The 10961-nt window shown below is 37.8% G+C and overlaps 3 protein-coding genes across 5 annotated transcripts in view; 2 read left to right on the top strand and 1 right to left on the bottom strand.

Annotated features, from left to right (window-relative positions):
• Positions 1-1377, top strand: part of LOC107749764 (probable ATP-dependent RNA helicase DDX41) — an 11031-nt gene extending 9654 nt beyond the window's left edge. For 2 of the 3 annotated variants that reach the window (XM_016564932.1, XM_016564930.1), the window contains exons 15-17: positions 308-379; positions 559-669; positions 846-1377. In XM_016564932.1, coding sequence (XP_016420418.1) covers positions 308-379; positions 559-669; positions 846-982 — 320 coding nt within the window. In that variant the 3' untranslated portion in view covers positions 983-1377. The remainder of the gene's footprint in view (positions 1-307; positions 380-558; positions 670-845) is intronic. The other variant, XM_016564931.1, reaches the window with a different exon arrangement.
• Positions 1378-1397: 20 nt separating this feature from the next.
• On the top strand, positions 1398-8691 carry LOC107749763 (docking protein 1-like). Its single transcript, XM_016564929.1, has 6 exons — positions 1398-1699; positions 2705-3013; positions 4396-4477; positions 5932-6101; positions 6751-8006; positions 8562-8691. Exons 1-5 carry the CDS (start codon positions 1643-1645, stop codon positions 7981-7983), a joined length of 1851 nt encoding a protein of 616 aa, XP_016420415.1. The 5' UTR covers positions 1398-1642; the 3' UTR covers positions 7984-8006; positions 8562-8691.
• Positions 8692-9614: 923 nt separating this feature from the next.
• Positions 9615-10307, bottom strand: LOC107749778 (protein atonal homolog 1-like). The gene has a single exon (XM_016564953.1). It carries the CDS (start codon positions 10305-10307, stop codon positions 9615-9617), a length of 693 nt encoding a protein of 230 aa, XP_016420439.1.
• Positions 10308-10961: the final 654 nt, after the last annotated feature.

The following is a 10961-nucleotide window of genomic DNA, read 5'->3' as shown; positions in this document are numbered from 1 at the left end:
CAAAAAACAGACGTGGATCATCCAGGTAACCACACACAGTATTAAGAACCAAACTTTTGAACAGGGTTATTTTATTAATTTCAGCTATTTTTTTGCCTTGTGGACTAAATGTAAACATCTTTTATGTAAAATATCTTACTCAGGACAGTACTAAATAAAAAAATATAACATGCATTTTGTATGATCTCTCTTATTTTGTTAAAATTACTCACATTTTCACAGATTCTGCAAGGGGTTCACAAACTTTCAAGTGGCACTGTATGTGTGTATGTATGTTTGAAATGTATATAACATGTTTATTCCACAGTCCACAGAATAGGCAGAACAGGTAGATCCGGAAAGACTGGAGTAGCCACAACATTTATCAACAAAGGATGTGGTAAGTAATTTTTTTAAATTATTATTATTATTTGTATATATATATATATATTGATCTTTGGTGTCTCTCTGTCTGTTTTCATTTTTTGTTCCTCCTTCCGAGATTAAATTACCACACACAGTGAATTATAATTTCAGAGAATATAGATGTAATTGCGCATCAAAATCCTTTTTTCATAGATGAGTCTGTACTAATGGATCTGAAAGCTCTGTTGGTTGAAGCCAAGCAGAAGGTTCCTCCTGTGCTGCAGGTTCTCCAAATGGGAGACGAGATGATGCTGGATATTGGAGGTACAAATGATGCACTTATTGCTGAAATAAGCTTATATAGCCAGTTGAGCGCATGCCCAAAATTATTGCAACATTTGCCTGGTTGTGCAAAGAGGATCTGCAGCGCTCAAAAGTATAAGATAAAACATTTTATAACATTTTTATTTTTATTGATTGATTGCTTTTTTCAATCCTAGGAGAGAGAGGCTGTACATTTTGTGGTGGTTTGGGCCACAGGATCACAGACTGTCCCAAACTGGAGGCCATGCAGACAAAACAGGTCACCAACATCGGCCGCAAGGACTATCTGGCCAGCAGCTCCATGGATTTTTAATGCTGTCTGCTACTTTGTCATCAAATCTTTCCTTGAGAGAGGCTCCTGTATCATGTTCGATGTCATTTTGTGCAAAATGCATTATTCTTGGAACTCCACTTTTTTTTTATATCAGTGAACATACAGTCAAAAAGATTTGCGTAAGAAAAAGAAAATATTAAAGTTAGGTTTTACTAGTTTTCAGTAGGTTTTGCTTCATAATGATGTTGTCAAGTAATAATGTAACAGCTGAGTTATTACAGTATTTATCTGAAACCCACTCAGGCATGTTTTTGACAGTTAAATTGTTTATTTGCTACCCATCCAGTGTAAGTAATGGTCACCTCATGCACCCTCTTTACTTTATGAAGCCAAATGCAATAAAATTCTTCTCCGAGACTGTATCTCTGCTTATGTCTCTTTGCCATGTCCTGTTTACAACTAAGCTTAAGTGATTGTTAAAGAGACACATCAATATAAAGTTTTCAAGGTTCGAGGAAACCAGTGGGGACCATTTTTAGCCACTTGCTGGTGAATGACGTGGCCCCTCAACCTCACGGAAACATTTGCTTAATATCAGGTTTAGCATCACACTGCTCTCTTTCTCTCTCTCTCTCTTTCTCTTTTGTCAGCTTCTGTAGAAGATAGAGGAACTGGAGCACTTAGAAGCAAACAAGCACAATGGATGTAATCTCTAAAGAGGGTCTGCTCTTTTTGCAGGGCGTCAAGTTTGGAAAGGTGAGGTTATTCACTGAAAATGATAATTTTACACCTAATTCAAGATGGAATTTGTATCTCTTTTTTTCAGTATATGATTTAATTATAGTACTAGCACTACTATTTCATGTGCTAGTTATGTTTTTTATATTGCTTATATTAATAGTATGTTTTAAACGGTTTCCTGCTCAACTTCCTGAGTGTTTATTAGCCACGTCATAGGATCAACATGGGGAATAAAGTCACTGTGAATTAAAATGTCAGACAAATGCATGCATATATTTGCAGGATATTAGAATGAAGTTTATTGGAGATTTAAAGATTCACCAAGTCTTAATTTTCTCTTGCCTTCATGTCGTTCAAAACCTGTATGAGGTTGGAACAAAGATATTTTGAGAAATATCAGTGTTGCTTTCTTTCTTTTTTTTTTTTACATGCAATGGAAGCCAGTGGGCTCCAATGATGTTTGGTTACCAATGTTCTTCAAAGTATCATTTGTGTTCCGCAGAAGAAAAAAGTCATACAGGTTTAGAATGACATGAGGCTGAGTGAATGATGACAGAATTTTCATATGAACTATCCCTGTAATGTAATTAGAATTTATTGAGGAAGGAATGATATTTTTGGAAGGAAAAATGTGGGACATACCATTGATAATCACAGTTATAACAGTATTAAAACATCCCTTTATTTACAACAAGCCTTGGGAATTATAGGTGGTCAGAAATCTTCAACTGTACATTATTAATACAGAAGGGTAACGGCAGCTGGTTAACCACCTGAGGTGCTTCCATCTTCATGGTAGCATTTAACGGCCATGAATCATGCATGGGAGATAAAACGAAGAATCGTTTCAGAACTTCTGCTCCCTCCGGCATGCTCTCCCAAAAATCTAACCGGTCCCACTGGAGGAGTATTGAACCAGAGAGTTTAATGTTAAACTCTTCTGAGTTATGTGCCCAAAATAATTCATTTTCTTTGCTCTGTTGTATGCCTCAAAACTAACGTCACCCCTTGTTCCTGCAGAAGATATGGCGGAAATCCTGGCTGATTCTGTTCGAGCCCAGCTCTGCAGGGATCGGCCGTATGGAGCTGTATGACATGCGTGATAGAGGGGGGCTGATGGGGTCCGCCGCTGCAAGGCCTTCAGGGCTCAGGAAGACAGACAAACGGGTGATCCGCCTGACAGACTGTCTGAGCATCACTCCAGCCCCAGGAGAAAGCTGTCCCACAGATTGCTCTGCCTTCTTTTTAAACACCACCTCATGCACCTACACCATCGCTGCTCCCACCCAGGAGGACTGGATGACTGTTCTGTGCCAGCTAGCATTTCAGGTATGGAGGTTAGGTGATATTGCAAAGTAGGATGTGTTCTTGGATCAAACAGTCCTGTCAAACAAGTCAAGTCAGCTTTATTTGTATTGCCCTTTATACAATACAGGTTTGCAGCAACAATGAACAGGAAAATAACCGAATCAATGATGCAAACTTCATCAAATATGAGACAAATCCAAATTCCGCTGTAAAGCAATAGTACAGTAGACAATAGTGTCACAGTGTCATTATTCTGCTCGAAGAATAATTCTGTGTTGGTTCTGTTCAGTTCAATAACTGTAAAATTCAACAAGTTCAATTCAACTATAAGCAGCTCTACAGAAGACAGCAGTGTCGTTATTCAGCTTGAATCAGTTTAGTTTCAATGTTGCAAAATTCTTTAATTAAATTTGAACAAATTTGATTAAGCTATAAAGCAGCTCTACAGAAAACAACAGTCATGATCCAGATCTAGTCAGTTCAAGTTTTGTTCTCATCCAATGGTGTAAGTGCAGTCAAATCATTAATATTACTGAATATTAAGTGTCTTTTAAACCCCAACTAAGCAATCCAAATGTGGATTATGGATATGGGCATTATGAATAACCCATATTTGGCAGATACTTTTATTTGAATCAACTTACATTGCATTCAAGGAATACGTTTAATCAATGCATGCATACCCTGGGAATCATGACCTTGGCATTCACTTTGCTCTGCTGTTTGAGCTACTGCTAAAGTTAAAGTGAAATTAATATATATGTGTGTGTGTGTGTGTGTGTGTTAATAAATATTTCAAGAATCTAAGCCAGATAAGAACAAGAATGTTAATCCAGGAACATTGGAGATGGAAAAAATAAAGCATTAGCCTTGTTAAATTCTGCCAGCATGTTGGATCCATTCCAGACTCTTTTCCAGATCCTATCAGTCCATTTTGATCCATTCTGATATCCAAAACCAGCCAACAGCAAGTTTGTCTGATACCATAAACTAGTTAACACTGCATTTTGTCTCATATCCAAACTAGTTATCAACTAATCAGCCGAAAAAGGAAACAGCTGCCAAGAAAGAGCAGAAAGCAAAAGACAAAGCATTGGTAAAACAAGCTTATTGAATAATACGAGTTGCATCCTCATGACACAAGTCATAATTAGAATGAAGGGCATTTTACCACTACCAAAGTGACTTAAGTCAACACATTTATGAAGGACTTCATTTTTTGATGTACAGTTTCACACAACAGCTAAGTCGAAACAGGAAGTGCTGATAACCACACCTTTGAGTCTGTGATTGCACAAGTTTGTTCATGGTCTTTTTTTTTTTCTTTTTTTTTCAAAGAATGATACGATAAAAAAAGAGGAATTACTAATGTACACTTGTTATCAACTGTCTTATATTTTTAGAAGACCCAAAGAACCGAAGATACCAAGAAAGATAAATACACAGCACTGGCTGACAATGAACTGTACTCCACCTGGGGAGCAGGTGAGAATGGGCTCTGAAATACACTTCTCTACCAGCAAAGATGTTTCAGAACCACAATAACAATTATCTGCTGTTAAATTAGGTGTTACCAAACTGTTTGCTGCAGTTGAGCAAGAGGGTGTGTCTTATTGGTGCAGATGTAATGATTTCCATTACTCAGTGTTTATTGGGGTCAGACACGTCTGTGGTCTTTCATCTACGTAAGTGTAAAAGAACAAGAGCACAAAAATAGTCATATTGATTGAATTTATAGTGTTTAGTTTCAAGTTTGAGTTCAGTCTAAGTTCTTGTTTTTTTTTTTTTTTTCCTCTGTCTTATTTTAATTAAATTTTTTTTTCATTGTTGGTTTTCTGTACTCATACAGACAGACTTCCTTGGTGTTGCGTCGTCTTTTACGGTTTGTTTTTTCAGCTTCTGTAGGTTTTGGGGGTCTATCTTCTTCCTCATGGAAAAATATTAGGTAGCGCATACCTAGTTTTTCTTAGTATTACAGTGCTCACCCAGAAGTGTGTTAAATAACACATGCTCTTTTGCAAAGTTACGTTTTTCTTTAGTGAATGATTAGAAGTCGAGTCTTAGAGAAACCATTCATCTCAAGTTGACTTGTAACACTGATAACACTAATGCTTTAGAACACAAAGTAACTTGGGAAATTCCCATTTAAAATCATTCCAGTCGCTATATAAGAACATATATATCTGAAAATGTGTTTTTGAGCCACACAGATAATAAATGTGTTTGGGCATAAAAGTATTCAAAGTTTTAGGAACTAAGGACCCTTAGTACATTTAGTAACAAGTGTTTGTTACATCACTTTATCTTAATTAGTAGATACTCATTTGATGGTTGTTTGTTTGTAATAAACTGAAATTGTTTTATTCACCTCTTACCATTTATTTGTCTTATTCTTACAATTGTAAGAATAAGAGGACTTTGGACTTTTATGGTTAGATATTTTACAGTTTTTCCCTGTATATAGTACGGGAACTTACTGTTAACCTATTAACAGTTTTTTTCCGTAGCATTTTTACAAAATGTTACAGTTAAAATTACACTTATTTTTTACAGTGTATGTATATATAATAGTACATATGTGGTAAATATGTAACTAATGTAACATATGTAACACAACTTGGACTGCAAATGATTATTATTTAAAAAAAAAAAGCTTTAGGGGTGATACAAGAAACTGTTCAATCCCTGTTGTATGTAATCATGCAAGAAATGTGAAGATGTTTTTGGAAAATTTGGTATACAGACTTTTTATTTATTTTACATTTTTAATATTCTAATATTAAAGAATCAAGACCAACCATTCATGTGATCAGTTTCACTGCTTCATAATTCTTGGCCACCCCTGTAAAATATATTTTGTTCAAGAGGTCTGACCCCAGCGATTGAGGGTTTGTCCAGAGAGACTTCGGTTTGATGTTTTTATGAATTCCACCCCGCAGGCCAGTTCCAGGTGACAGTGCAGAGCACAGATGCGTCTCAAAGGTGCAGGATCTCTGGGTCTTACCTGCTGTCTTCTGAGAAAGAGGCTATTTGTCTGCTGAATCTTAAGACCGGGCAGGCCATCTACCATTGGCCCTACAGGCTCCTCAGGAGATTTGGCCAAGTCAAGGTGCTTCACGAGGAATAAAAATATGCAGCCGTCTTACACACACACATATACACACACACACATATACACACACACAAACACATATACACACACACATACATACATACATATTAATAATATATTAATATATTTGAAAAAGTTACATTTATTCCTGTGATGGCAAAGCTAAATTTTCAGCATCATTACTCCAGTCTTCAGTGTCACATGATCCTTCAAAAATCATTCTAATATGCTGATTTACTGCTCAAGAAACGTTTCTTATTATTATTATCAGTGTTGAAAACAGTCGTTCTGCTTAATATGTTTGTGGAAACCGTGATGTTTTGATGAATAGAAAGTAAAAAAAAAAAATAATAAATTTATTTGAAAAGGAACATTTTTGTAACAGTATAAATGTCTTTACTGTTACTTTTGATCAGTTTAATACATCCTTGCTGAATAAAAGTATTAATAATAAAAAAAAAAAAACATTTTCATGCTGACCCCAAATGTTTCAATGGTAGTGTATATATATTTGTAGTAAAATTCTATTTTGAATTATGGATTATGGCACATGTAGGATTTAAAAAAAAATTTTTTTTTCTTGCTTCAGTCTTTTGAATATTAGTTCACATTTGCTCTATTTATTCAATATTTATTGTTTTTTCAGGGGGGAATTATGATTGAGGCAGGTCGTCGCTGTCACACTGGGGAGGGTCAGTTCATTTTCTTGTCAAAACAGGGGTCACAAATAAAGAGGGCCATTGAAGATGCCATCATGCACCAGAGTGTCCAAGAACTGCTGGCACAAGCCACCGCTCTTCCACAACAGTTCGTGTCCCAGCCCCCCTCGCCTAAAAGCAAACCACAGGACAGGCCTAAGGTGAAAAATCTTCCTCCAATCAGCGTGAATCAAGATCGACCGCGCCCAGCATTACAATGCAAACACGGGCAGCAAATACACAAAGCCATAGAGGAGGCACTCGTGCACAAGAGTCTCCAAGAGCTGCTGCCACCATCCACACCCCTTCCACAAGCCATTCCACCCCCACCACCTTTACCAAAACCCAAAACACAGGGCAGGGACAAAACTAAGGTCAATATGAAACTTCAAGGCAACAAGAATCAAGAAAGACCTTGCCCACCTGCACTGAAAAAACCTGGGCAGCCAATACACAAGGTCATTGAAGGGGTTCTCACACACCAGAATGTCCAAAAGGCACCATCCACTCCTTCTCAACAAACCCCTCCACCACCACCACCCTTGCCTAAAACCAAACCACAGGACAGGCCTATGGTTAAAAAGCTACCTCCGGTCAATATAAATCAAAATAGACCCTGTCCAACAGTACCACGCAGATACATCTCCTTACCAGATCCACCACCTTTCGTCAAAAGCCCTGTAAGTAGCCCGGATGATGTTTTATATACAGTGATATTTCCACAACCAAAACCAAGATCAAAAATGAATCTCCCAAAAGTTCCAATGCCTCCGGGTCTATCACCAAACACGGATACAGATGTAACCATGGATAAAGAGAAGGAGTGGAGATCACCACAAGAAACTTCTAAGGACAACTATGAAGAGGCTCCCTACACTAACTGGTCGGCGAAGACCACTGCCGAGCAGGATCAACCGAATATTGAGGACCTATATAGCACAGTGAATTTCGCAGCTAAACGTAAGAACAGACAGCCTGAGGGCAGTGATGATCAAGAGCAGCCTAACACTGAGCAACACACTCCTGTTATCACTTCCAGTGAAATCCCTGTCAACTTCAAACAGACCCTTTCTAACATTCTGTTTAAAGATCCGTCCAAAATTCCACCCCCATTTCCGCCCAGGTCACGTGGGGGAAGTTCTGATCAGTTAGACCGAATAGATGAGCAGATGACTGATTGAGGTTTCTATTGTCTGCAGTTGAGGTCAGTGTCACTGCTTGCCTGATTAATGTGAGTGATATCTGTTATAACAGTAAGTTTAACATGAATAATAGATACGTTTTAACATGAACTTTTAACAATAATGCACAGAATATGTACTGAGATTATTAAATATAAGGAAAGTGTATGCTTTGAATGTTTATGTAAATGATCTTTATTGAACATGTCTTTGTAAGATATATTGTAAAAGTGTGTATATTTAACCAATATATCACAAGTCATTTAAAATAGTTTGGTTGTGATTTGGTCTCTGGCATGACAGTACTGTTTCGTTGACTGTCTTTTAACAAATCCTTTAAGTTAAGGTAAATGAATAGTTCATCCTAAAAGTTGCTAGTCCCCATTGACTTTCATAGTATTTTTTCCATACTGGGGATCAGCCACTGTATGGTTACCCACATTCTTAAAAAAAAAAAAAAAACTTATTTTATGTTCAACAAAAAAAGGAACTCATACAGCTTTGGAACTTGAGGGTGAGTAAATTATGACAGCATTTTCATTTTTAGATTAACTATTCCTTTAACTTTTTTTATTCAGTGCAATCCCATTTGAAGCTCTTTCCTGCCTTCAAACCCTGACTACAGCAAGAGCCAATAGCATTTGAGTGCGGACCCTGAATGAGCATTTTATTGGTTAGACTACTTAACGAACATGCCCCTTTGCTGAACTGGACTCCAAGCGGAATTGAACTCATTCGTGAACAAACTGATTGAATGAAACATGTCATATGTCTATGGTGAAGAGGATCTGCTGACCGACTGAACAAGAGTAATATGAGTCAGTCTAGTTCAAAACAATTTAAGAATTGTAAATATTTAGACTATTGTTGCTTTCAACAAAAGTCATACTTCCTTGCCATACAAAAAGGAGAAAAAACTATGATTTTGCTTTGTTTTCGTTTGTGGAGAACTCGTGTGATGTAAACACGCGTTCTGTGAACGTTTTAAATAATGACTTGTTTCAGTCGTGACTCCTTTGAGCGAATCGGTTGAGTAAATGATAAATGACTCACACAGCACACAAAAATACACTTTCTTTGTCGCCGCCACCTGGCCTAACTATGTATTCTGAAGAAATAACAGAATACATCTTTTAGGTAAACTGTTTCAAAAGATAGTAGTGCTGGTTAATTATTGGAATATGATACAATTACTGAATAAAAAAAAAAAATTGTGCTGTTAAGTTAAATAACTGCACCAAACATTTAAGCAACTGTTATAATGAATGTATGAATCGAAGCAATTCGAATAAATATATGAAAAGAAAATCTTTATTAAACTTTTGAGGCAATAAAAAATCACAAAGATACATAACATTTTTGTCATTACTGATGGAGGTTTTGTACATGTGAAGTGGAAAAATCCAAATGTAGGTCTTAAAGTGCAACTAAAGGGCTTATGGATGTTTTCTTTTTTTTTTCTTCCCTTTCTTGTGAGTTTTCTGATATTTTGTCAATCAAGTAATGAAGCATTGTCTAGAACTAACCATAATCCACGGGGCCTATCTATTTGGTTCTTTCAGTGTCTACTAAAACACAGACAAATAAATTATGATTAATCGGAGTGCCACAGTCTCAATATCAATCCACCATCAGCGTCCACCAGACTGTCCTTCTTCGATGTCGCTGAAATGGGACGATTCGCCATCACTCGCATTGGACGTGACATTATTTTTCTCGGAAACAAAATTAGAAGGTGCGTCCATTGCATAAGGGATGCTGGTCCTCAAAGTCTGAGACGAACTCCTCTGTCCGAGGTTACCATGGTTACCAGACGCGCCGCATCCGTCCTGCAGACCTCTGCACTCCGACTGCACTCCACCTTCCAACAACTCGGACAGTTCTGTGATGTAAATCTGCGCCAACTGAAGGGTGTCATATTTAGACAGTTTTTTCTCGTTCTCCAAGGAAGGAATGACGCTCCTCAGTTTGTCAAATGCCCGGTTCAGTCCGTGCATCCGCCGCCTTTCTCTCGAATTAGCGGCCACACGTCTGTGTCTTTGAGGGCCGGTGAGATTTTGCTTGGTCCCACCGTGTGCTTTAGATCCTCCCAGATCAGATTCCGCTGTCAAAGGACTGCTGACTCCAGACATGTACTTGTCCATGGCGGCATCGACCGACGTGTGGTAGTGGTCACCAGCGGGTGAGTACGCGGGGGTCGCGGAGGTCATCCAGGCCCGTGGGTCACTGCGGGTCAACCTCGGATGTTCAGTGAGGGTAAACTCCTCCGGTCGTTCGCGAAATTTTCCATCTGACCAGTGCAAAAGCTTGGCTTTTGCTGTCATTGCTGGTATAATGTGCTAAAAATAAAGTATGGAGAACGCTGAACTCGATCTGACTGTCTTGGGTGGGCCCTTTACCTTCAGACAGGATCCTTGTCGGCCTTATAGTGGCATCACCGCCTCTCACTCCTCCCCCAGTGCCCTGTTGATTGCTCACAGCCAATAGAAAATGCTCCTCAAACTTCCATAGAATAAAGAGTTGTTTTTCCCCCTCACACGTCAATTGTCCTAGAGTGATGGAAGATCTTTCCCAAAGAATGATCACAACACAGATTAGAATTTACCCAGCTGTCATTTATTTTGCACATTTACATAAATGACTGTAAATACGTGCATTTAAATAATATATATTTTAAAAATATATTCATTTGATACTTTTACAGCAGTTATGGCATATTTTGTGATGTTTATATATTACATTCATATATGAAACATAATCAGAGTTTTGAATTATTATGCATTGATTTTTAAAAGTTGGAAATAAAACCCGAATCTCAAACCTCAGAGGACTTGGTCTAACCTCCTTATCCACTTTATTCAAGATAAGCAACGGAATTGGCATCTAATAAAATCCAGCAAGAAACTTGCATAGCAGCGTCATATTTCTTCTCAAATAAACTGTAAAATCTGCAGCAATAAAACGAGCAGGTGGAGAGC

This window comes from Sinocyclocheilus rhinocerous, unplaced genomic scaffold (assembly GCF_001515625.1).
Source record: "Sinocyclocheilus rhinocerous isolate Xijiao unplaced genomic scaffold, SAMN03320098_v1.1 scaffold860, whole genome shotgun sequence".
In the NCBI taxonomy this organism is placed as follows: domain Eukaryota; kingdom Metazoa; phylum Chordata; class Actinopteri; order Cypriniformes; family Cyprinidae; genus Sinocyclocheilus; species Sinocyclocheilus rhinocerous.
Note: the sequence above shows the minus strand (reverse complement) of the source record. Positions and strands in the feature narration are given on the sequence as shown.